General features: G+C 41.3%; 3 protein-coding genes across 5 annotated transcripts in view; 2 read left to right on the plus strand and 1 right to left on the minus strand.

Moving 5' to 3' along the window:
• Positions 1-4,749, plus strand: part of sardh (sarcosine dehydrogenase) — an 18,339-nt gene extending 13,590 nt beyond the window's left edge. For both annotated transcript variants that reach the window (XM_049739018.1, XM_049739016.1), the window contains exons 18-22: positions 931-1,024; positions 2,614-2,776; positions 2,983-3,151; positions 3,321-3,456; positions 3,564-4,749. In XM_049739018.1, the coding sequence (XP_049594975.1) occupies positions 931-1,024; positions 2,614-2,776; positions 2,983-3,151; positions 3,321-3,456; positions 3,564-3,692 (691 nt within the window). In that variant the 3' untranslated portion in view covers positions 3,693-4,749. The remainder of the gene's footprint in view (positions 1-930; positions 1,025-2,613; positions 2,777-2,982; positions 3,152-3,320; positions 3,457-3,563) is intronic.
• On the minus strand, positions 4,176-13,117 carry dbh (dopamine beta-hydroxylase (dopamine beta-monooxygenase)). Its single transcript, XM_049739057.2, has 12 exons — positions 12,740-13,117; positions 11,450-11,596; positions 11,003-11,260; positions 10,495-10,671; positions 8,981-9,083; positions 7,732-7,898; positions 7,405-7,548; positions 6,212-6,250; positions 5,879-5,938; positions 5,604-5,731; positions 5,379-5,538; positions 4,176-5,254 (listed from the first exon to the last, which is right to left on the minus strand). Exons 1-12 carry the CDS (start codon positions 13,115-13,117, stop codon positions 5,141-5,143), a joined length of 1,875 nt encoding a protein of 624 aa, XP_049595014.1. The 3' UTR covers positions 4,176-5,140.
• On the plus strand, positions 12,981-25,305 carry fam163ba (family with sequence similarity 163 member B, genome duplicate a). Of its 2 annotated transcripts, none has more exons than XM_049739221.1 (4): positions 12,981-13,130; positions 16,460-16,543; positions 22,464-22,579; positions 23,107-25,305. In XM_049739221.1, the coding sequence occupies exons 3-4, from the start codon at positions 22,487-22,489 to the stop codon at positions 23,560-23,562; spliced, it is 549 nt and encodes a 182-aa protein (XP_049595178.1). In that variant the 5' UTR covers positions 12,981-13,130; positions 16,460-16,543; positions 22,464-22,486; the 3' UTR covers positions 23,563-25,305. The 2 variants fall into 2 exon arrangements, with proteins under 2 accessions (XP_049595178.1, XP_049595179.1); XM_049739222.2 differs by lacking the exon at positions 12,981-13,130 and adding an exon at positions 14,223-16,275.
• The last annotated feature ends 1,468 nt before the right edge of the window (positions 25,306-26,773 follow it).

A 26,773-nucleotide genomic window follows, 5' to 3' on the forward strand; every position in this document is an offset into this window, starting at 1 on the left:
TGTGTAATCCCCCAAAGACGATAGAATGGAACCCCCAAAGTCATTTGTCCATTGAAATAAAAATACTGTATATACGCGGATAAGCTAGCATGTCCAAAAATGCGATTGGTGGTTGCGAGTTCTCACGAAGGAGCACATTCAACCTTTTCACAGCTTATTTATAGCTAATTGTTCTTTTTCGTGTGTTCTCGAGTTCAATGAACAAAGCGTAGCTTCAGGGAGGGCAGAAGTGAGACGACAGGGCCCCGCACGCACCACTGCACGCCTGCGACTGAATCGATAGCTTTTTGAGAAAAATCCAACATGTTCCCCCAACTTCACTTGTGGCTTCCTGACATTTGGTTTTGCTCCTGCAAAAATATCCTTCAGAGGCATTGAGTTCTTTCACTCCCCCCCTTTCAAAGTGTACAAGAAGCAAAGTAAGCTAAACTTAGTGCTTCTTTTTGCCGCTGACTCATTTTTATGTAATATCGATTTTATGCGTGTGTGTTAGTGGGAGAGGTTATCATGGGAGCACCTTTTTAGATTGCTTGTGAGCCGTGAGCTCTTTTTTTTTCTCCCCTTCTTCTTCTTTTACCTCTTAAGTCTTATCACATCTATCTTAGTGTAATACGTCTTATATGAGAGCAGGATTTTCAAAGTGTGGCAAAGTGAGCTTCCCATAAAAAGCAGCTTTTCGTATTACATTGTGCCCTCTTTAACAAACTGATGACATTTAACATTTTATTTTGAATGTATAAAACATTTGATGAGTTAGTTTTAAATAATAAAAACTGAAATAAATAAAAATAAAATAATGATGAGTTAGTTTTAAATAATAAAAATATTTTCTATTTTATTTTTAATGTATAAAATGTATGAGTTAGTTTTCAATAATAATAAAATATATTTTGTCTTATTAATGATTCCTTGTTTGCTCGCCTTGTCCAGTCGAGAGGTGCTACAAGAGGTGTTGGACACAGACCTGAGCAATGAAGCCTTTCCTTTTTCCACCCACAAAGTTGTCAAAGCGGCCGGCCACCAGGTGAGAACACACACACGTACTCGCACAGAGCACACAGTCGGTGGCTCGGCTTTTAATTGCAAGTGATGCATTTGATGACCTCAAAATAACCCTGATTTAATTTTCTTCTCAGCTCAACTGCTGCTCAATTTCGACTAGGGGTGGGTCATTAATCCAAATATAGTTGGGATTTTCATTTTGGCTTCTCACTATCATAGAAAAACTATGATGTGCCATACAGCAAGTTTAAAAATCAATCAAAATAATTAGGATGATTTTTTTTCCCCTGTAATGGCCCAGCCAGTATGTCAGAGTAAGAATTACTGGAACTTTGGTCTTTGAAACTGACCAACACGGTCATTGGCCTACGACCAAAGCAAACGTGCTGTTCCGGCTCATGCAGCGCCTAACACATGCCCGAGCCCGCTGTCTTGGTTGCTCTTGCGTAAATTATTCAAGGCACAAGTGACTGGAGCCGGCATTTCTCTCGCAATGTTTGCGCATGTACACAAGTGTGTTGCTTGTGCGGCGTTGGTGCTGCTTACTGGTCTTGTCTGGGTGACATTTTAATGGCTGCAGTGTTGCGAGAACCCCCCCCCACCCCCCTTATAACTCGCTAGAGGAACCGAGTGTGCCGCTTTAGGACATTTGAATTCTTCTTGGTTTGTGTTTGCTCATGTGCAACGTGTGTTTGATGCGGCAAGCGTGCAGATTTGTGAGCGTGCACTTTTGTGACCGCGCAGGGCGACATGTACATATGGGGCCCAGGGTGAACCTTGGCTGGCCAGATGGCCCAACTGTCACAGCGCCCACTGGGGAAACTGTTGGAGACATTTCTCTCCTTATTTCACACTTTTTTTTTCCTCATTTGCTCACTAACTCATTTTTGCTATCAGGCCATCCTCTGAGCTTTAGCGTTGCCTTCTTGTCAAAGCGTTATTCCAATACAGAGGGACCTCTTAGGATTAACACAATCTATTTCGGAATGCAGATTTGTTCGTATTCAATTTCCCATGAGGGACCATGTAAAGTGAGTGAATCTACCCCAGCGTCGTCATGCAGTGTCTGTTTTCTAAGAACGAGCTGTTGAGATTTTATCTAGCCATCCTCATCCCATTTTGGGATTCCTGAATTCTCTGCTGCAGAGATTGCAAGATTAGAATGATGATAGGAGGGGGAGCAGACCATTTTCAAATGCTCCATTTTTCTATTAAAATCCAGATTTTCGCCTTTCATTTTTTTGCCTTTCGCCAGTTTTAAATGCATAAAAGTCCTTTTTCCCCTCCCGTCTTCCATCCTTTCAACTCCAAAATGTAATTTTAAATGTCCTTTAAGGCATTTTTAGACATGTCATTTATAAAACAAAGATAATAATTGCATCTTTACTCCTGATTTACTGTGTTTTATGTACTTTCTATTCATTTTGCTTTTCCTCTTCCTGGCTTCCTTCCTCTGTGTACAGACACTATTCAAATGCAATTCAATGTGGAGCTTCGAGATTAAATGTGTGCATTTGTGTGCTTGTGTTTGGCTGAGGATGCTTGTGTGCGTGTGTGTGTGTAGGCATGCCGCATCTTTTCTAAGCCTCCTCGTCTGTCGCTCTCTTCTAGGTACGAGCAATGCGTCTGTCCTTTGTCGGGGAGCTGGGCTGGGAGCTGCACGTTCCCAAAGACTCGTGCCTTCCCGTCTACCTCGCCGTCATGGCCGCCGGCGCCAAGCACGGCATCGTCAATTCAGGATACAGAGCCATCGATTCGCTTAGTATAGAGAAAGGTAACGTGGACACTCAAGTCTGCTGGGAGCAATCAACATTTTTAGCCTTATTATGGAGATATAAATACTTCAGCTGGAGTGTGAAATCATTTCTGAGTAGGACGGCCTTTATTTATTATGAATGCATTTTTGCAGAGTTGAACAGCTCCATTAATGAAATTATGGTAATTAGGTTGTTGAATAACAAGCACCCGCCATTTTGTCAGGGTACCGCCACTGGCACGCCGACCTTCGCCCGGATGACACGCCCCTGGAGGCGGGGCTAGCCTTCACCTGCAAGTTGAAAAGCTCCATCCCCTTTCAGGGTCGCCATCGGCTGGAGAAGCAGAAGGAGGAAGGCCTCAGGAGACGCATCGTCTCCTTCACCATCGACGAGTCAGTCGAGCTTGCGTAGACCTTGACAGTATTGAATCAGACAATATCGAACTGTAATACGCTGGTGGAGCTAGAGGGGGGTTCGTCAGGGTCACTGCCCCCTCATGTAATATGCTTGGATCCCCTAAGTACGAAGATAATTAACTCTTAGGTATTTTCCGACTTATAGGAAAGTGCCAATGTTTGGCCTGGAGGCAATCTTCCGTAATGGTGTCCCTGTTGGTCACCTACGGCGGGCTGACTATGGATTCTATATCGACAAGACAATCGGTTATGGCTACATCCGCAATCCCGATGGCGGAGTGGTAATTATGATCTTTCACAATTCGGGTTCAGTCAGAAGCTTTTCAGTGCTACCTTTTGCCACCAATCAATTTGTTTTCACTTCATTATAATTTCTCCCAATCTTCAGGTGAGTGCTGATTTCATCAAGAGCGGCGAGTTCACCCTGGAGAGAATGGGAGTAACGTACAAGGCTACAGCCCACATCAGATCTCCATTTGACCCCGAGAACAAGCGCGTGAAAGGCATCTACGATTGACATGGACATCGACCTGAGTGAAAACCTCCTCCTCACATGTTTGACTTGCAGGTGCAAGGTTTCAATCAAATCTCAGGCAAATACAGAACTTTTATCCATGCTGTGACTGGATGGGGATTTGACAGGCTTGATATTAATGTATGCTGACGGTTCTGAGATGAAATGAATCCAATCTGAATGAGCCATCGCTAAGGGTCATTTCTGCCCTCGGCTTTTATGTGTAGCTGCTCGGGTTTAATAGTGAGTTTACGCATTAAATGATTTTATAATTGTTTAAAAATACAAGAAAGTTACCAAATTAATCTGAAAGAAAATTAGATTATTAGAAATGTCTTAATTCAAGCTAATTCGTTTTCTTCCGGCTAATTACCTCAAGACGACACTTAGACTATACAACCAATGTGTTGATTGATTTGCATTGGAAATAGTTAAGTAAAAAAAGAAATAACTGCCATAAAATGCAAAAAAAAACACAAGACAAAATGAAATCAAAACGGCTTTTAAGTGAAATGAGAGCTTTACATTGTCAATTTGGAGGTTTACAACAATCTCTGTTCTCAGTCAAATGGTAATTTCAGTTTGTGTGGCAGGATACTTCAAAAGTATACACAATAGTACATCGCTAACCTTGTTTGTGGCCCATCCTATGCGGTCCAACGGTATAACATTCGCCAGTTACACACGACTACCCCTGCAGGCTCTTTGAGTCACATTACAGATGACTGATGTCTATTATGAGAATCATGACTTGAGGGAGAGAAAAAAAAAAATTCCTTGCTCAGTCTGACTTCAATGACATTGAGCACAAAAACAGAAAAACATTTTTTGATGCAGTCTTAATCACTTTTACATTTAATGTCCAGGATGAATAAGAACCACCGGAGACTTTCTGTGAACGACTTCTTGTCTAATTATGTGGAAAAATTGTTTACAAAAAGAAATTGAATTGTGGCGCGTTTAGTTTTTAATTGAGATGAGCGTGTCTGTCTGCGGCAATTCATCTTTCTAATGGCCTATCGGGTTTTCAATTTCTATTGGATAAATCCTGCTTGTTTGATTGATTGTGTCTCATTGTGTTTCTATTGAAGCAAGCGGCTGCTCCATATCGTTAATGCGGCAACTGCTTCAACATCCATTGTCAAAACATCGACCGGTTCCATATATTATTAATGACTTTTTTAAAAAATTATTTGGTCAATTTACAAATCATATAAGATTAAAATTAGTCCGTTTTCACAGCTGCAGTTTAAAAAAAAATAGATTTTTCTTCACAGTTCTTTTTTTTTTTCCCTATACCAACACAATACTCCAAACAACAAGCTAGTGTGTATTTCCGTATAAGCGTATAATTAAACTCGGAAGTCATCAATGATCACAGACAATGTACGCAGTGTAATTTTGCCCCAGAAGTGGAACCTCCTTCTTAGGCTCAATCCGCTTGGCTTGGCTCAGACTGGGGGAACATCCGGGCGACTGGTGGGGCGTACACCGACCTCACAAGGGTAAGGCGGCTTTTTGAGTGTCGAGGTTACCACAGGTAGAGTCTGCTTAGTCCAATCTCCCTGGAGAAAAGAGAACATGATTTTGATGACTGAGACTCTTCACGCTTCGCTTTTAATGTATCCTTTTTGTATATATCCATTTCAAATGTCAGCTCAAATTTTGGTGTGTGTTTGTGAGACTCACAGGAAAGAGGCGAGCAGTTGATTGGTTACAGTGCATCGAGATGGGCGCCGTGTTGTAAAGGGAATCCAGCACCTGCGTGGCAAAGCCGTCCCACTCTAATTTGGAGTACTGCTCTGTCACACCTTCGTTGCCACAAACACACTGATCCTTTCCTTGGAATCTAAAATGTCACAGGATTGATTGGGAAGTACATTATTGATTGATGAATGGATGATTGCACACTACCTGTTCATGAAGCTGAAATATTTCTGTAGGTGGTCCAAGTCCACGTGGGTCTTGCACAGCTCCAGCTGAGTGCGAGGGTAGTAGTGGACGTAGTTGACGCACATTTCCTCCATGATGCCGAAACCGCCCTGAGGAACCCCAGAAAAAACGGACATGAAATGACCAAGGTATGCCATGTTAAAATTTTTGCGCAGGAATCGATGAATGAAAATTTATATTAAAAAACGTTTTAGTTTTTTTAATAGAATTAATTTGAGTTGTAATTGGCTACTCACCACTGTGGGTTTGTCCCTATCCTCTGTGTTATAAGTACATTTTGTTATGAGGACATCACCCTGTCAGGAAAAGCACATAGTTTTTTTTTTACTATGCACCACAAAGCACAAAATCCCAAAATTTTAATTTTTTTTATGGTATTTCCTATTATGCCCCAAATACCACCGTGTTCCAAAATCTACTCTATTAAACTTACAAAATCAATGGGACCCTTTGAGATTGCTATCTCTCTGATGTTCTTGAGTAAAAATAAATATTACAATAGTAAAGTCAATACTAGTCGAGTTTAATTTATTTATTTTTTCTGAAATTCTTGGTCTCTTCATACTCACTGGTAAAACGTTTGCCATCTTCCTCAGAACTCGAATAGTCTGTAAGAAAAAAAAAATAGGGACAAGGAACCAGATTGAATCAATTCAAATTAATATCAAGAAATGGATAATGCTAATAAATATCTATGACAAATAATTATATATTTTTTATATCTTTTCTATAACACAACCTAAATAAACCATTACACAAATAGTCTAATGAATTAAATGTTTTACCTCTACTAAATTAAACCACTGCAGGAGGAAACAGTAGAAATAGATGTTCTTTCTTTTTCTTACTATATACGGCATAAGGATTAATTAAGTGAATAATTAATTATCGCACCTAAGGGTGTTCATAAATTTAAAGTAGAATGACTGTGCTTCTAAAAATGGATTTTCGCTATTTCTTTATATCTCTCCAAGCATTTGTTCAAGGTGTCGCCACACTTGAAGCTTTCGTAGTATCATGGACGGCGTGTCGGAATATTCCTAATGAGGCTGAGTACTTAGACAGCAGCACCACTCGGGTGGGCTGGTGATGTTCAAGGCACAAGCAGATGTTCCTCTGCGCCACGCTCGTAATGTTTAATTCATCTTCCTTCGGATGGCAATGCAAAGAACAGATGTTCGGCGTTGCTTGCTATTTGTTGTGATGATGAGAGCAAAAGCAGATGTTGATCGAAAGAGATTGTGCTGAGTCATACTGACAAATGTTTCTTCCTAATTTCATACAAACATTGATGAACTAAAACATTAAAAATCAACCCTCATTACCGATTAATAAAATTGAATAGACTCAATAAAAAAAGTGTAGAAATGTTTAATTCAATTAATATTGGATTATTGGGTCACATGTTTTTTGAGGAGCACACATTCTGATTGACGTCCTCCTCCATTAGAAGTGTTAATTATCTCCGTGTGTTTGTTTGTTCGTTCGTTCGTTTGTTCGTTCGTTCGTCTGTCAGCCGCATTCCAATGACAAAGACTCTTTGTGATGGTCGACAGCTTGAGCAGAGGCAACCAAATCGAGGTAAAATTACATTAAATAATTTTGAACTTATATTGACATGTGAATTAATGATACATTATTATTATCAATTTAAATAAATAATTTAATCAAAGAAAAATGGATCAAAAAAAGATTTGCAAACACACCATTGAATATGTGGAAAAAACACAAGTCATGCAAGAGAGGCTTCACTGTGTCTCACCTGGTAGTGGGTGCTGAAATGTTGATCCTCCTGCACCACCTCCACCTCTTTGCCCTCCCTAACCAAGACGGTGCGCACCCCGCGGCCCGCCAAATGCGTGTGCAGCTGCGACGCGAATATGAAGATGCCGCCACGAGGCAAAGCCTATCAAAGCAGATGAGAAATAGATTCTGTTATTACCTCCAACATAAAAAAATGTTTTGCGGGCCCCCTGCGATATCCTTGACCCTCCCCATGGCCCCCCCAAGGAAAACATCTTAGCTCCGCCCCTGACTATTGGTACTCGACCCACACTTTGCAAACACAGTATGTGTCGCGTGTACTTACAGCGCGTGTACACTTCGAGGTGCAGTAGCCAGTGAGGTAGAAGGCGTGTTGTTTAGGTGGGACGGCCATGATAGGTGTGTAGACCAGGCCCAGCTCCATGATCCCGGCGTCGTCGCGCCTCAGACTGGGGGTGTAATGTAACCTTATCCCGGATGAGTCACGTCTGCCTGCACGCAACGACGTCGCGGATCGTTAATGTGCTTCACGTGCGCTCCATTGACTCCCTGTAACATATTCACATGCTCGCAGGGCAGAATAATTTCAGCAGGACTCATAAGCATTCATGAGTGAATGATTCAAGGCGGGCCTTGTTTTTTCTCTCGTAGCTTTGTTAGAGGACATTGAGGCGGGGATGACAGGAAAGAATTCAGGATGTCATTAACTTGAGGCAGAAAAGACAATTTCGTCTTGACTAAATCTGCCGCACAATGTATTTCTAGTGAAACATTACGCAATCTAGGCCAGCAGCCCGCCGGACGTAGTCGAGTGGTTTCACTTCTAATAGTGTAGAAAATTTTAAAAATTACAGGTGCTGCTTTGTGTTATATAATTTCACAGATTCATTTTCTTTGTCTCGTTTCGCACAGTAATTTACGCACACTATAAGAAAATCACTCCAAAATATAAAAATAATATAAATATAATATAAATAATAATAAATTTAAAAAATAATAAAAAAGTAATAAAAAAAATTAAGAAACTAAATTCAGTAATTGATATGAAATAGTAGAAAAAAGTCAACCTGCCAGATGTTGTTGTGTCATGGATAATAAGGAACACATAAATTAGCCCCGTCACTGCTGATTGACATCCCCCTCCATTAGAAGAGGCGAGTATAATTATCTCCCCAGTGCGCTACATGTTTGCGTGTTTGTCAACAGCATTCAAACTCCTCGCCAACACTGGAACTTGATGGAGGCGTTGTGGCTTATGCTAATAAAAAAAAAAAGCATTTTAACCGTAGGACTACGTCCACAGTATATCTGCTCTAGCCTTCCTTGAGTTGAATAGAATAATATTGAAGAGCAGTGAGAATATATGAAAATATGAAAAAGCTAGAATATGCGGACGAGGTGTTGAAGGTCACCTGAGGAGAATAGTCTGCAATAATGACTATGGCCCAGATGAAAAGCGTCATCTGGAAATTTTAAAATGAATTGCTCTGTTGGAAATTAGCCCGCAGCTTCTCAGGAACACTCTCCTGCTGCTTGTTGGAGTGTGTGATCACATGTGTGCCCCCGTGTTTTACCGGATATAAGAAGAGGGTTGTGGTAATGGACTTCCAGGCGGAGGAACCGTGAGGAACCTGGTCCACCAATAGGGAGGCCTGCATCGGGAGGGTAGTAGAATTCCTGCAAAAACACAGACGACATTTTGATTGACACCAATGTTACCAAAAGTAAAACTTAATGACAATTTTAAATATTTTCTGCTTAAATACTGCAACCGAAAAAAAAAATGCTAATTTTCGGAACCATAAAAGACCGAGCCATATTTTTGGCAACACGCAAGATGGCTCTGTCCAGTTCTCGCTGATGTTCCATGAAATAACAAAAGCCTTTGGGGTATCCACATCCCTATCGTCGGGAAATCTCGATTTAATCTTAATACATCATTTAATCGTGCACCAGATGCAAGCGCACATGCCTTCTGTTGATCCAATTGCGGAGTGTTATTTTTATATTATAACGTTATTTCCCAAAGCAAAAATATTTGAAGACTCGAAGCCTCTTCTGCACACACATACACAACTGTTTATTTTTGCAAGGTCGCATTTCTTTTTGTGGCGCTGCCGGGGAGAATTGAACAACGCTATTACGAGGTGATGAAAGAGGCCTGAATATTTCCCACCTAATCTCGTCTTCACCGCTCACACAAGGCAAGCGAGGCATCCCGCTTGTTCTTGTTTGGCTGACACATAATCCAATCAGAGAGCAGCCTGGCTGGGGAGCGCAGAAATATGGTGACAGGCTCCCCGTTCCGCTGTCCTCTTTGTTTTATGTGTCACCCCCCACTGCCTGCTGGCCCGCTCCGCTGGCTGCTCTCTAGCTTCTGTTTATTACGCTAAACTTTAGCGACTATCTATTACTTAAACTAGTCGACCATAGCAGTTTTCAACTATTTAGAGCCTCACTCCATGAAAACTGTTAATACCTTATCGTGTCCATTTCAAAAGTGAGTCTCATGATGATGCCTACTAAATTTTTTAAATGTAATGTAAGACTAAAAATAGAAGCTAGCCAGTGTGCAAACTTTAAAAATATTACAACCTTAAAACAATCTTGTACAATGGCGGAGCTAGGATTTTTTACCTTGGGGTGGCAGTGGGGGGGGCAAGGATATTTCAGGAGTTCCACAAAGAAAACAAATTATAAACCACAAAAAGTTTTTGAGTATAATGGAATTTCTACTTTAAATATCTGTTTTTGTCTTTGTGTGTGTGATGCTGTGCAAGGCTTTGTGTGTGACTCCTTGCATGTGAATTTTCTTCCCACATACCGACTGGCGGCACAGCCGTAATAATAGACTTTTTGCAGATACTTCCAGGCGGCTTTCACATTATTTGAGTAGGAGTTGGTCTCCAATGAATACAGTCGAGGACTGCGCCCAAATAAATTTGACTGAATTTCAAGTGCCGCTCTTATTAGATGGCGCTTCTATTATCGGGAGGATCAGACTTTTTGGATTCTGGCTGATCTGTTTATCACATTTTAAGTTACAGAATCACTTCATTAATAGCAAAAAATTCAAAGTACATCATACCTCAGCACCCATGGCCCAGGCGGCCAGAACGTGCCGGCAGAAGTTGAGTTTAGCCGGCACCATCTTGTTGTCGCAGGAGCCGCTGTACTCGGGAACATTACCGTCGTCCGGCGAACATTCAAACACCTCGATGTGATGCACGATGGCCTCGTTTCCTGGCGTTATCACCGACTCGTACTGACGCGGAGAAGAAAGAAAATATCCCGTTATGTAAGAAATAGAATATCATAAACATCTGAAGCTTCAAATCTGGTTTATGAAACATTTTTCGTAGCCAAACTATCAGGTCACTTTACTGTCATCAAAATGTAAAGTATACTGTATGTAAATCAGACAGAATTGCGCAGGAATGAAATTCATGGTGTTTCTGCATTTGCCTTGATGTACGCTTCTTCCTGCCAAGCATGACAGTCCATCTGCTGTTTGCTTCCTCCAGATGCTGCCAAAAAAAGCCGCAGTATAATTGCAGCTTGTGAACTATCTCCACCCCTTCGCCACCCCCTCGTACCATGACGATGTGATTCTTGGGCATTCTTTCAGGCAGCTTGTGGATGGAGCACCAGTAGGTGGTCTCCTGAGTAGGGATGACCACGTCGGGCGACACCACGTCTAGCGTCTGCACGTCGGGGGGCAACGCGGGAGCCGGCGTGTCGGGGCGGAGCATCAAGATGCGTTGAAGACCCATGTGGATGCGAGAGAGGTTGAGCTGCTCCGGTGAGGCAAGTGGTTTATCCAAGAGGCCGTAAATAATGTGGACTGTTCCCTCCTAAGCAAAGCAAATGTATAATGTTACAAAATAAATAAATAAATAATGGAATAAAAAAAAAAATATATATATATACAAAAAATAAATAAATAATACATTTATTTATATTAATTTAATTTATATTTATTTAATATATGAGAAAATTGTTGCAATAATTAAAATGTAATTCAATCTATTATTTCATTTAACCTCAATGAGGTAGTCTCTGGGGTCGCAGGTGCTAAATGGTCTCTTGAAGAGCAAGTAGAAGCCTCCGGACTTCCATTTGGCTTCTATCAGCTCGTAGTCTTGTTGGCTGTCCAGCGTCACTCTGCCCTCACTGTCGCTCCAGGCGTCCTGAAGGAAAACACCACAAATGGGAGACATTAGGAATTGTGTCAAAACCATTCAGCATTCTGCATGGAAATAGATTTTAATGACGTGTTAAAGGCGCTTTAAATCTCATTATATATATTCTTATCATTGTCACCACAGTGTGTGCTTTATGACAGGTGCATCCATCCACTTGTTATCTTTCTCACATTTTTCTTCGCATTTTAGTCTGGAATAGCACCTAAGATCTATTGCTATACTTATCTCGTTCCTCCTCTTATATAACTCTTCTCAAATGTAACAGCCTGCACACATCTCAAAATCCATCCATATACTATTTTATGCCCTCATGCACAAAGATACAATATATCGACTGCTCCATTTTATGTCCACAAAAATGGTGTAGTGCTGTATTGCATTTGATGGTTGCTTCAAATTTTCTCTTACATGGTAAGATAAAAATCTACATTTTGTTTAATTGTTTGAGTTTGCTTGAGACACATAAAATGAGACGGTGGGCCGAATCTGGCCCCCGGGCCTCAAGTTGGACACCAATGTTATTAACTGGCGCCCAATCCAGGGTGTGGTCTTCCTTTTACCCAGCTGGGATAGACTCCAGCACAAAATAGACGAATGGTCCCAGTTAGATAAATAATGAAGATGAACGGGTCTCATTCAACCCCCAATTGATTATCACATTGATTACATGGCGTGTACACCACCAGTGTATAGATCATTTACTCTGGCGGCCAGCCTCCAAACATGTCGGCGAGTTGACAGCACAGGTGTTGACGGCGGCGCTGAGCTGAAACCGACGCGCTCCTCCTTCATTACCAGGGTGTCATTTGTGCGCCGGGATGACCTCCGGTGCAGAGGTCACGTTTGTGTACACCCAGTGAACCATCAAACCACATGTGCACCTGCCATTGATTTGTCTCAAACTAGAAGACGAAATCTGATGGAGGTCTGCTCTATGCTCCACTGGGGCCACAACGTGACACGGAGAAATAATAACAACCAACATCATGTCTTTGTGATTCCCACTGCAGTGTTACTCGTTTACTGTTTCAATCTTTTCTACTGCTCAGGAATGTGTGAAAGAGAAAAACTGAATGTAAACATTTTTTTTAAGTTAAATGCAAAGATAGATATTGTCCTTTGACTCACCCCAAAATAATTTTTTCTTCCAGAGTCCCAAAGCAACACCAGATCAGCGTCTGTCAGCTCCCCTCGCTCGGACATACCCAGCACCACGCCGTGCTTCAGGTCAGCCACCTTCAGTTCCATGTAGACCTCCTGGCGGGAGTAGCTGATGTTCCACGCCAGCTGGAGCTTGCCGAGCGGGTCCAGCAGGACCCGGAAGGGCATTGGCAGGTCAGGTGGCGACGGTTCTGATGACTCTGAATCAGGACGGGCCAGCTCCACCGTTGTGATGTGAGCGGGAGCCTGGTAGGAAGCCACGAGGATGACCATGAGAGCGGCCAGGGCGGTGAAGTACATGACGGTGACATCCTGCAGGCGGAATTCTTTGCTCAGGATCCTCATGGCCGAAAGACGTGTGAGTTCACTTTCTCAAGTTTATTCTAAAATATATGAAAGTTGAAAAACGTCCTCGCGCGTCACGGAAGCTCAACAGCGTCTCGTACCATTCCTCGCGTCTTCTCATCTGCTTGTACCCAATCTATGCTTTTTAAGAGACTCCTCCCTTCGCGATTTGTCTGTTTTGATGCAGACTAATGCTATTATTTGTCGAGCGCAATTCAATTGTATCCCAGAATGCCCTCGGGTCAAACATGATGGTGCACATCTGCCATACCCTAATTGGTCCAAAACCTACCATGGATATTATCAATGACAATCATCAGCGTTTATTGCTCTGTCCGTTTAAAAAATATATATATATCACATGTTTCTTTTTCAAAGAAATCTGACCTTTTGCATTAGACAGCAAGCTTTTCATGAAGCCATAAACAACTTAATGCATTTGTCGCTTTCCTCGAGCCGCCTCCTCGGGCTGTGAACAACCTAATTGCGCTGCCAATTACGGCCGGCACACACAAGATGGACACGGTAAAGTTGTTTAAAAAGGTTAGCCCATCCCTGGAGGGAACATGTGTGTGCGCGGAACAGGTGACCATGTCCTCCACCTCATATGTGTGTTATCTGTGTAATCAATTAAAAATTAAATAAATTGATAGAGTGAAAATAATATTGCGTTGGATCTAGGTGTAAAAACGTTTTTTGTATTTTTACCTAGAATAATTGTACTGTACCAGGTCCTGAATACAGACCTGGACTTTGTTAATCGAATTTCGTACATGATAACATTGAATTGTCTTTTCCTGGACTAAAGGGACAGCGTTTCAGTAAACAAACCAAGGGCAGGGGAGATGTAGTTGAGATTGTTATTCGCCGGTAATACAATCAAAATGTATCGTCCGCGAGGTCCAAATGTATTTCCTTTAACCCGCTTCATTTGTCACGTAGGGATACACGTTGGTCATGTTTGTGCTGATGTGTCAGCAAACACAAATAAGGCGCCACATTGTAGGCATTTTTAGCACAGACTGGGGCAAAAAATGGGGGAGGGGCAACCGAGGAAAGGATTTAGGGGGAAGATGACCGAGCTGTGTGCTCTGTATGTGTGTCTGTATTTGTTGGTGTGTATGTGGCAAGCCTTTAGGTTTTTCCTGATATTGTTCTGCACATGACAATCCGGACAGAAGAACACAAACACAAATGAAAAAATGCATTTTTTAATACAGAAAAAAAGAAATTTTTTGAGACAGTCAGCACTATATCTACTAAAGTAATTAAATTTAAAATAATAATTAAATTGAATTAGATTAGAAGAGAAGATTGCCATTAATTGCATGTTCTAGTCATTTTGAGGGAAATTGGAAATATATCAATCTTTCTTTAAAAATATCCTTCATTGTATTTTAGGCAGGAAATTTTAATTATCAAAAGTATTAGTAGTATCGGTACTTGATATCAGTATAGGTGACAACTCAAGAACTAGAAGTGGTATTGAACATTCTTACAAAAAGATCATTTGGGTGCCCAATATGAATTTTGATATAAAGTATTGCACTTCATAGCATTTGCATCTCGGGGTGCATGAATCATCGCAAATCACTCGAAGGTTATGAAGTTATGCACAGACCGGCAGCGAGAGAAAGTGGAATAAAAGCCAATTTCAACCAAACACCACCAATCTGGCCACAGCGTATTCTCATATGCCGCTGATATTAAATAATTCAACACCATACACTTTCCAAGTGCACTAATCTCTATGTCTTTGTGTGTGAATAATGAATGCAATAAAAACTCATCTGATGTGGAAGGTGGAAAGTGGAGATAGAAGAAAGTAGGTATTGCAAAGGGAAGAGTGACAGCTGAGAGGGGATGTTTGTCACACCCGCAGCTGATCGATGTTGTCCTGAGGACGTGAACGACCCCTGGGGGGACAAAAAAGTGTGAGGACATGAGACACTTGCGTCATCCAAATGGAATATTTTCCTCCTGTGATTGATTTTATACCTCATGAGGGGAGAAGACAAAAGTATTGGGACAGCTGATCATTACACCAAAAGGATGTTTATATTGAGTTATGTAAGACTAATTATAAGGTCTTGATGTTTTTTCGGTGGTATTTTCTGTCCATTTGTCCAAAACAGCATCTTGACTTCACTCCAAGTTCGATTGCCTGCTAATTTGGTGATCTTTTTTACTGACGTTTATAGTAAGTGTAATTCCGCTATCGGCCACAGGATGGCAGCAGATATATTTAGTTTGATTCGGTGCAAATTTGAGAGAAGAAGAAACAAAGCTGTATTTCAGCACAGCTTAGTTTTGGGTGAAAAATAATAAATGTCAACAAGTACAAGTTTTTGTATTTCTTCCCATCACTGCTTCATAGCAGCTTCTGGTGGATTCAAACTTCTTAACAGCTTTTATTTAAAAACAAAGTCTTTTCTTTCTTCTCCTATTGTCAATTTAATTCTTTTGGGTGATGCTGATTGATGACGTTTCATTGCACGTGCCCTCTTTTTCATTCATTTATTTTCAAGCCACATCCTTCCACTTACTCAGCAACCAACCAGCCTCAAAGACTCCAAAGGGACTTGTCCCGTTTTTTTCTTTCTAACCCCCATCGTCTCTCTCTCTCTCTCTCTCTCTCTCTCTCTCTCTCTCTCTCTCTCTAGCTCTCTCTCACTCCCCCATCCCTCGCCTCTCATATCCAATGTGAGGCTGTGACTAAAGCGCCCTCTCTCAGGCTGTTCGCTCACTGAGCGTGCTCACTGGCACCACCGCCGCATGTTTTCACTTGGCTCTGCAGGAATCGGCGTGCATTCCTCTTTTCTTTTAACATAACCTCCCCAACACAGTTTATTTTTGCTTGTGAAGGGGCTGCACAAGAGGGGCAATAATACACTGTTTAGCCCTGTGCTTGGACTGGTTGTGGATGAGCCAAAACCAAGGAAGCAAGCCGGACCTCCTCGGAGGGTGTTTTTTTTTTTTTTTTTTCTTCTCTCTTCCTCATATTGGGATGGAGGTGTGGACTTTTGTATCACGCTGTCTTCTCCTCCATCGCATATGCCGTTGAGGCTGAGGGGGGTGTTTGCCTAGGAGGCTTTTATTTTCTTCATCAGCCTCTCCTGCTCATCTTTCTCCCAAAACATCTGGAGCTGTGAATGGATGTGTGTGTGCAACAATCTAATTGTGTTTTTGTTTTTTGTGCTTGGATTCAACAGTTTTGAGAGTCTAGAAATTCATATCTTCTATTCACATTCATTTTTAAGTCCAGCTCTTATTTTGACTGACTTGATTTTTTTTTTTTGTGCAACACCTTTCTATAATTTTGTGACTGGGGTCAACCTGAAGACTTTCCAGCCAGATCAGGACCTGTCACCCAATCAGCCGCCACCACCCTCCATGTGACCTGCTTGATTCATCTTATCTCTGAAGGTAAGACTGAATTTTTAAGTCTTCTGGAGGTTTGATTTATTCTGAATACATCCTCAATGTGATCGTTTCCCGCGTTATTTCCCCCCAAAGTAAAGTTTGCAAGGCGGTGGCGCGTTCAATTTCAGAACCACGGACAGCATCACCGCCTCCTTCCAGTCGTAATGGGAGACATCTGCTTCTTATCTCCCTGCACGCTCCTCAATTTAATGCATAATTGGTTATAGTCCATAAACACGGCATTGGCTGCAGTACCACTGTGTTGTTGTTGTACATGGAGCCGAGCACAGAGGCAAAAATGAGTGCGATGGGAGCGGGGTGAGGAAGGTGAGCGAGAGTTGCCACATGCTGACAAAACAGCATGACTTGCGAGTCACTGCTCCTGTAGACAAGTGGGAGCCCATCCATCTATTTTCTAAACGGCCCGGCGGTAGCCACACTCGCTTATTTTTTGTCACCAACTGTTAATCGGCAATGCTACTCATTGTCGGGTTTTTGTAACGGATGCATTTTGCAGTAAGGTGGCTTTGAGCACAGTTTTTAGAATGTTCATGTTGGAAACTTTTGGGTTCAACAGTGGATTCTGTCAAATTGTCAGAAAGGTTAGTTAATGAATAACGAAAAAATTTAAAAATATTAAAATATATAAAAACTATAATATATATGAAATATTTTCAGCAACAAAATAAACTGAAAAATTATTTTACACAAATTAAATCTAACTAAAACTGTACTTTATAGTTAGCATGTCCGCCTCCCAAACTAAAATTGAATAAATGTATAGATATTAAATAATTAATACAATTCATGTCATTGCCGCGATCTTATCAAATAGTCTATCATGAATACAATTACATCAAGGAGTCATTTTCAAAACAAGAATTGCCAAGAATTTTTTTTTATCATTTTTTTATCTCAGACAATCCACTCGCTCATTGTGCCTTTTAAGAGGCCCTCAAGCAACGGCAGAAAAGGCGGGGCTTGGGTTCCCATGGCGACATGCACCAGTGACCCTCTGAATAACCTTGGCCCCCTGGGAGATCAGTCATACTCTCCACACACACACACAAACATACACACACAGCGTGACTGTGTGTTTTTACTGCTGATGTTTCAACACGAGACCCTCGGCCATTAGAGAGCTGGCGAAGAGATGGGAGATGAAGGATGAGGAGGAGGAGGATCTGAGATATCAAAAGAGCTTGATGAAAAAACATGAGGAAAGGCTCAGTAAGAGGAGGAGGGGGCTTATGAAATACGTAAAGAAAAAAGGGTGGGGGGGTTTCAATGATGGTAGAAAAACGGAGAGGTAAATGCAATTACATGTCCACTTGAGTGCTCACCCAGCAGCCTTAATTACCTTTAAAATGCACCACAGGGAGTGAGCATCACTGCAGATCCTGGACCAAGCACATAAAGACGGGGAAGGATATGATCATGTTAAATAGTCGCCACCCTGCTACTCCCTTCCTCCATCCCCGCTCCCCCACCCTCTTCTCGGCTCCACCCTGCCGTGTTCTGTGATGGAGTGTCCTCATGAGCCAGCCGGTGGTCAGTTGACCTCATCCAGCTGAGTGATTGGTGGGGTATGGTCATGGTAACAGGAAGTAGCGGGAGAGATTACATTATTCCATTTGGTTGGGTCATTATTAGCAGCTCTGCTATAGCACAGATTTTTAAGTCATTTTTTTTGGGTGGAGGCAGCAGATAGTTTGATGGTTTATAATAACTGAAACTCCTCCCCCTTTTAAATTCAACACATGCCATTCAATAGTCTCTTTTAAAGCATTCTAAGCGGTAGACTGGCATATTAGCGCTTAGATGTTGTCATGGCAATTCAATTCTACTTACTTTTAGGGCCCTATTTTCGTGCCCAGCGCAATTCTACTTATTGCCAAGCTGCTGAATTACACTTGCCAATGAGTGTGCATCTGTAATTATGCATAATCCGTCCTTTTAGGTTTTAGTGCTGAGAATACACTAAGTGTGTCTGTGCTTATTTAGAAACAACTACACGAGCATTTTACTGTGTTGGACTACACATCTAAAGCATATTTCGATATTTATTTCAGCTTGAGTTGTCCATAAGATATTTTTCATGCTTGACAAGTTGCAAAACAGACCTCGAACTTTTTAGTGCAAAGCGCCCACTCAAGTAACAAAGAGGTGATGCTACTGTAAGTCAACCAGTCGCCATAGTAACACAAGTTCTCATATGGTTGTTTTTTTTCATCTACTTTTCCTTCCACCAAACTGTCTATGGATGCTTAAACACGTCTTTTTCCCACTTCTAAAGGCGTATTTATTTTTTATATTTTGGTCTAAATACCCCAAAGATCCAAAATTATAGCACACTACACAATGCCTATTTCGAGTCTTGCTGAAATCAGCCTGATTTTGTTTAATGGGAGTAATATGCAAGCAAAAAGTACGCTAATCTGTGCATGTAAAAAAAAAAAAAAAACTTACTGCAGCTCTGCTTACCTTTTGCAACACGACTGAAAAGAATCTGGCCCAAATCAGACATGCGCCTACACTGTTTAATTTTTCAGCTTCGTTATCAGTCAGTCCTCACCAAGCTGAAAATGTGCAGGCTTTTGTTATTAAAATGTAATATTGAGCACAGTATCACATTATAAGCAGCATCACTGTGCAGAAAGGAGCTGACGCTGTGTCGACCTTGTTATTCTTTTAAAATCCATTCCATTGCCAGATTTTGGTGAGTCACTATGTTCTATTGTGGGGAGCACTGAGGAAGGGGATGTGGGTTGTTGGCAATATCCAGCGATGAATTTTGACATTAACTTGTCATACAAGCTTGAGAAAAGATTTTGAAAGAAATTGCTACATTTAACAATAGAAAACCCAGAAAAAAAACAAATAGCCATCTATATAGCATCAAGCTAACCCACGACTTTATTGTGATACTCAAGTGGGGCAGCACAGATGTCACACCCATATAAAAAAGTAATTGAACCACTGTTAATAGTAAGTTGTGAGCTATAAAAAAAAACCTCATTCTTGACTTTAAAGCATTTCCTTTAGTCTGACTCTGGGGAACGCACACCAAGTCGATGTTCTACGCTCTGTAGTTTTGTCCCTCCATCTGCGCATCACAGGCATTGTCTTTCGTGGCTCAGTGGCTGTTCAAAGTCATGTTGAAACAGATGCCTCGCGGTGCCTCCCCGCATCAGCCGAGCTGAGGGGAAGGAAGAGGAGAAACGGATAGGAAACCAACTGCTTAATGTGTTTGCATTGGGAACACTTTAGTTGCTTTTTTTAACTCACTAGAATTCCACAAGATGGCACCAAAATCCTGTCTCATAGGAAGCAAGTACAACGGCGCCAATAAAGTAGATACAGCTCAACTTTGGCAAGCTTTAGACAGGAGCTAAGTTTAGCCTGGGTTGTTAGTGGAGAGACCACTGCATATAAACACAATTCGGAAGTGTCATTTTGAAATTAAATAATCTGTGAGTCATTTATTGTTAATAATACAGTTATGTTTGAAATTTATTTAACCTATGCGTCATAGTTGGCAGTATATTTAATATTTGAATTATTTTACTAATCATAAGCATTTTTCAATTTTTATGATTGTTCCACTAGGATTAGTCAAATAAAAAAATAGATTAATATAATTTATAGTTTTCTTATAATTTAAATAAAATTTTAGTATCGCAAGCTGACGGTCAGAAATTTCCCTTTTAGGTCCACTTTCTGCATTCCAAACACGTTCCTATAAGACCTCACCTTTGTCACTCTATTCCATAGAGGCAATCATTTTCCAATGACTGGAAAGTGAAAGGTCATTTGTTTCTGACTGCTCACTGTGCTCTCCTTTGTTAGCACCAAGAAAGGTTTTGGCTAATGCTAGCAATATACAGCACAGTATAAGAAACGAGTCAGCAAATTAAGGTAGCCCGTAATGTCCAATATAGCGATGACGCTGGAGTGTTTTTTTTTTTTTTTCTGCTTCTGTGGTCATAACATCACACGGTGATTGCGGAGTTGCAATGAGACAGTGTCAAATCCGAAATGTGACACCAGGCCAGGTTGAATCAGGTGATGCTGCAGTCGTGCGCACAGGACATTGCTTTTGTCACGGCTCAAAAGCCTAGCCAAGCCTAGCATATAAACTCAGAGGGGTCAGGGGGTTATTATGTAAAGTAAATAAAAGAAGTGAGCTCACTCACAGCCACAATTTCACAATTAGACAGCAAACAAAAGATTTACTTGGCTGTTTAATTTCGCACTTAACGGATGGGCAAGAACTCCAGAGAGCCAACTGTTTGCGTACAAGCCCTTAAAAAGTCAATTTTCCATAATTTGTCCCTTTTAAACTTTCACTCTTCCACTCAATAGCCACTTTGCTCTTTTATCGAATAATCAAGGACATTGTATGGCTCACGACGAGGTCCTTCATTAGCCTCAGCATTTTTTCAATTAAGTATTGCTTGTGTTGAATGTGTCATTTTGCTAAATTCAGTTTCTCAACCAAAAAGTAGCTCAATTAGTGAGACGAAATGATTTTTAGATTGAATGAATAATCAGCGGGCAACAAAAGGTTATTGATTGACACGGTCGTTGTTGGAACAAATTGCACTTCTATTCTAAGATGCAGAGAGAAAGCTGTAGAAGTTAATCACAAAACACACACTTGCGTGTATGCATGTGTGTGTTGACAGCCTAAAGGCGTAAGAGTGCCAATCTTATCGTTCTCCACCTCGCAAGTGCTCCCACCCTGCTCCAGCTGAGAGCTTGTCTGCGGCCATTATTTCTAGCAAGACCTCCGCTGTGATCTCTGCCATGTTCCATCAAAGTGTGGCACTTTATTCCCACGTTGTTGTCTGAGCGCGTTAGCGGCGACCGAGGATTGCCGCTAACCTCATGTCACCATGCTGGACCAACACCAGCCAAAGCGAAGCTATTACACACTGTGTGTGTTGAATATTTAACACAGTGGGAAGACAGTGATCAGGTCATTAGGGTAGTGAGTGCGCTGGAGGAAACAAATCTAAATTCTCACCATGCAGAACCCGCTCCTGTGGTAGATCCAAAATGAGGTCAAGTTGTGCATTGAATATTTCATCTAAAGTTGTCATGCTAATGTAGTCCATTAACATAATGGTTAGCATTATTAATGATTCTTGCGTGTATCTTATTGAACTGTAAAATATGAGCCAGCCTTACTTTACGCTAAGAAATTTGACAAAGCTCAACATTTATTTGCAAAACTGTCATGTTAGCATACTTGTTATCATGATAGATAGCAAGTTTAGCATATTGGTCACCCAATATTGAGCATGTTTTTTTTTTTAAATCATAATAAAATGAATTCCTGACCAAGTGGAATATTTATATAGTATTTATTCTAATCAATGCAAACTTTATGTGCAAACAAACCGACGTTTTTTTTAATCATTTTTATCATTGGATTGTTTGATTATATGTTGTGTTAGCATTGACTAGTGTTTGCCTTTCGTTAGCAGGCTCCATTTTATCCCTTATCCTGTTTCACTTCCTCCCAGCATCTTGTCTTCATTTCATATCCAGTCATCATATTTGTCTCTCATCCTGACCTTCCCCTCCTCTCTCGCTCTCTCCCTCTCTCTCTCGTTTATTTGGCTCTTTTCCAATCTGCTCTTTCATTCTGCGTATCTCGATTGCTTGTAATCAAGCATTCTCAAACAACTTTTATTTTCCCCTCCTCTCCCCAAACGTCTACGCTGACACAGCAAGCAGCACTTGCCAGACAATTCTATTACATTTATTTGTAACAGCTGGATAATTTAATAAGCGGTGCCGAGATGACACGCTGGTGTAATCTACTTGATGGCGCCTCTCTATTGTGAGCCTTCTGCGCTTTGGTTATTCTTGTCGTCATGCTCTTCACTTTTTTCTTCTTCTTTGCTCCGTGCAGGCAGTTGATGGAGAGCCATACGAATGACAGCTGGGACAGTGGTCATCACCGGTGGAATTCTTGCTACGGTCATATTACTCCTTATCATCGCAGTACTGTGCTACTGCAGATTGCAGGTAAGGAGTTTTTTTTTTTTTTTTGCCGACTTTTTTTGATTTAACAAGACGCATTACATTGTAAAGACATTTTAAATGGATCTGGATGCGGTGACCCTCTAGAATGGAAAATGAACTTGTACTTGCTGGATTGTTTGAGGACTAAAACTCATATCTGCACTCACCAAAGTGTGTTTGCATAGTTTTCATTTCACGCCGGCCTCTCAAAGAAAGAAACATGCGCTGTGACTTACATCATCGATTCTGCCTCAGTGGCGCTTCTGTCTGAGCCTGCGGTAAATCATTCATGAGATTTTTTTTTTTTTTGCCAAATTCCTTCCTCACTCGTCGTTGTACATCAATCTCATTTCCCAGTGAGTAAGTTATCTCGTTTTAACAGTGTCTGATTTCATTGGAGACGAATCTCAGATTGCTATTTCACACTGCTGGGAAAGCGTTAGAGGGAAAAAAAAAAAAAAAACTAGTACCGGAATGACAGCGATTTGATTTGATTGACTTTCATTGACCCCATTTTGTCTCTACTCTAGTATTACTGCTGTAAGAAGGAGGAGTCCGAGTCGGAGGAGGAGGAGCCGGACTTTGCCGTCACGTCGCGCCTGCCGCCGGTCCACTCCAACCACAACATTGTGGCGGCCACGGCCGCCGCCTCGTCCATTCCCAATGGCCCCGCCCTCTTCCCCACCCCGCCTCTGGCCCGGAAACTAACCCGCTCGCAGACCTTCTGCCCCTCGTGCACTCACTACGAGCTACCCTTTTACCTGCAGCCCCCCGCCCCCCCGCCGGTCCTCCACCAAGTCGATGGCTTGAGGAACGGCGGCGATCGGGTTAGCTACCGCAGCATGCCGCCACCCCCGCCGCAACAACCGGACATGGAACTCCCCGTGCCCGTTAACATTTCCAACTACCGTAAGCCGCACTTGGCCCGTTCGGTCACCATGAGGGAAATGTTCACTCGCAGCTGTAGCATCAGCACTGACGTTTAGCCCAAAAAAAAAAAAAAAGATGGCGGTGTTCAATGTCATTGTAATCCCTCTTGTGGTGTTATCTGATGTGGTCTGCTTTGGACACTCTCAGGACTCCATTTGCTATGTTCAGGTCAAGAAAGTTGATTTATTCCAGTTGTTACATAACTTCTTGGCTTGATAGCGCTTTTGTAAAAGATTACAAAATGTCATTTATATAGTCAGGCCCCCCTCTTGTGCGGGGTGACGTCACGGTCAGGGATTTTCTCTCTGCCATCGTTGCGACAAAACAAAGTCAAATGTGATTAGGAGCCGTGTTTCCCTCTGTCTGCTCGTCCATGCACAGATTATGGAGATTATGAAACATAATTCAGCGCCTGCGAGACGAGGGTGCCTTGCTTTTTTTTTTTTTTGCAGATAGATTTAACTTTGGCTGTGATGTCAAAATGACATAAAGGGCTGACGGAAGATAGAAATTTTTTTCCTATCCCCATTTTTTTTTTTTCCAGTACGCTTCGTAGATTGATGTGAATCTGTCAGTTATATGCTCACGTGACTGTGAATGTATAACTTCTATTTAATCCCTCAACGGGGTTCTCGCAAGAATTTAGTAGGAAGCGTTACATAAGCCGGCGCTAAAAAAAATATTCATTCATTGAAAAGTGTATTTTTAAATCTGTTTTTGCCATTATCTGTACAGGATGTGGTAATAGTATAGAACAAGGAACCATAGTTGGTGACATAGGGCACAAAATCCCATTTGCTAACTTTATAAGGAGCGCAACTTTAGGGCAAGAAATCATATTTGATCAATTTAGGGGAAAACCAACCATGTTTACTTCATATAGGCCGTATATTGTACACAATGTTTTAAAGGAATCAAGTACAGAGCTAAAGAACAAAAAGCTTATTCCGCATTTAATGATCATTTTTAATTACTTAGGAAATTTTACTGAAAGCAAAACATGTACATTTTCTGGTGGGTAAGAACCGATGCAAAAAAATATTTTTGATGGAATTCTTCTAGAAAGCCTACTAAATTCTCATGGGAACGTAGCCATGTATTTTTTTTATTTTGCGTTACCCATGTTATTGATTATTCCTAAAAAACAACTCTCCTCTGCTGAAGCTTCATGGACTCTTCCGGACTTTCTTCTTTCTGTTGTCCTTGATTTGTCGTTCCATGGTGAAGTTTAATCAAGCTTTGAAAGCATTTCTCAAAATATTTTCCAGGCTCCAAAAAGGTGACTTACTGAGTGGCCTTGTTGGAAGGCTGCCGCCCGCTCGGACTATGAAGCAGCGGCTTTTGATTGTTCATGGTCTTAATGAATGGAATTAATTATGGCTTGATAACAAGAGGAAGTGAAAGCGGACGCGACTACACTTGGACGCCCTTCCCTCTTCAACTGGATGCTATTGCACATCCTCTTCATCCTCCCCCCCTCCCCTCTTTGTTTATCTATTACAGGACACGCTCATTTATTTTTCCAAAGGATCATACATGGAGTGATTGACGTGCTTTCTTGCAACTATACCGTGATGCTTTCGCGACGAGACATTTCCACAGGGAACTTGGTGCCATAACGAAGAAGACAAACTATTCTTGTTAGTATTATTCAGATTATAACAAATATTCAAACGCAGTGTTTGCTTTTACGTCAAAAGTATTTGCTCATGAACAACAGACACATTTAATGTCTTTGTTTTTAAATGGAAACCCGGCTAACAGACACAATGTTGATAATAAAATGGTGTTAAAGCATAGTTGATGTGGTAATCTTTCCATCAATTGTGACATTTCTCCATCACAGGTTTGCAGGAGATAATCCAGAATAATTTGATGTACGGTGAGTACTTAGTCCCCCACCCGCACGTACTGTCCAAAGAAAAATCACTGAAAAGGTTTTCATTTCTGAATGTTGCAAAAATGTTGTCACAAAGCGACTATTCACGTCTGTGGCTCCTCACACGCCTCCATCTGTCACAGTCTCCTCTCATTCATTAGCTCTGACTCACTCGTCTAATAAGTGCATCTATTTCCTCTTCCTTGATCGTCAGTGTATTTATATATGGTCCGCTTTCTTCTATGACTCAGTCACTTTATTATTGAAATAATTCTGGTTATCATTCCATCGCATTGCTGCCAGGTTGGTTCATTATCACTCTTGTGAATCTCGGGGAAAAGTTAGCCAGTGATTTTCACAAACAGGCGTCTTCTTCACCTCGGGGCTGACTGGAGCTGAGTGCAAACTCGCTTCCGTCACTGCTGATTTCATCAGAGCTTTGACAAGGCTCCCATGGTAACATTTACTTCTTGTGCCGTTTGACTTGAATCACAAAGCACTTGCTGGATCACTGGTTCTTTTATTTTAAACGTGTCACATGGAACAAACAGCTTGGAGCAGACAGCTGTGAAAAACACCCAAATATGGTTTGTGAGTAGAAAAGAAGAGCAGATGTGGTCTCGTTATGACCAGGAAGCATAAATAAAAGCTAATATGCAACACCAAAGTTTTCTGAGTAATTCCGCCCCTGTTCGTGTGCAGATTAAGATTCTCTCCAGTGACACGTCAACTAATTTAAATTAATTGGTTTCCATTTAATTTGACATCATTTGATTTGTGCAGCTTATCCCTGCAGGACACACTGCAAACCTCGCCTGTCAGATGTTTGGTTTGAATCTCAGCTTTGGTTTCTTATGTGGAGTTTGCTCTGGCTTTGGCAACACCATTTTTACAAGCAATAACATTCAAAATGTGAGTTTGTCTTTTCTACTGACAGCTGTCTCGGCTAGTTGTCTTAACTAAAGTCTTTTGAAAATGATCTTTTGCCCTCATTTTGTTAAATTAAAGAGCACAGTCATAATAGTACACTTTTCTTACACTTTCTGTGTTTGCGCCGTAATTGTGTAAATTAGCATTAACCATTTAGATGCTAATTCATCAGCAGTGTCGGCGAAAAGTGAAGTGTATTTTTGTGTTTGTGTGCCCATTGTTTGTTCCTCTTCGCACATCTCCAGCAGTGCAAATTAGATGCAGCACAGCAGAGTGGCTGGGATGGCCATGAATTATGAAGATGATATATAGATATGAAGCTTTCCAAAAAATGCCGCTAACCAACGTTGCCTTCCTAATCACTGCTTTTTTCCAAATGAGGATTTTGGAAAAAACTAATTATCATGTGTATTTTTCCCTCTTATCGACTGCATCATCTCAACATTTGATGCAGCTCT

This window comes from Syngnathus scovelli, chromosome 13 (genome assembly GCF_024217435.2).
Source record: "Syngnathus scovelli strain Florida chromosome 13, RoL_Ssco_1.2, whole genome shotgun sequence".
NCBI lineage: Eukaryota > Metazoa > Chordata > Actinopteri > Syngnathiformes > Syngnathidae > Syngnathus > Syngnathus scovelli.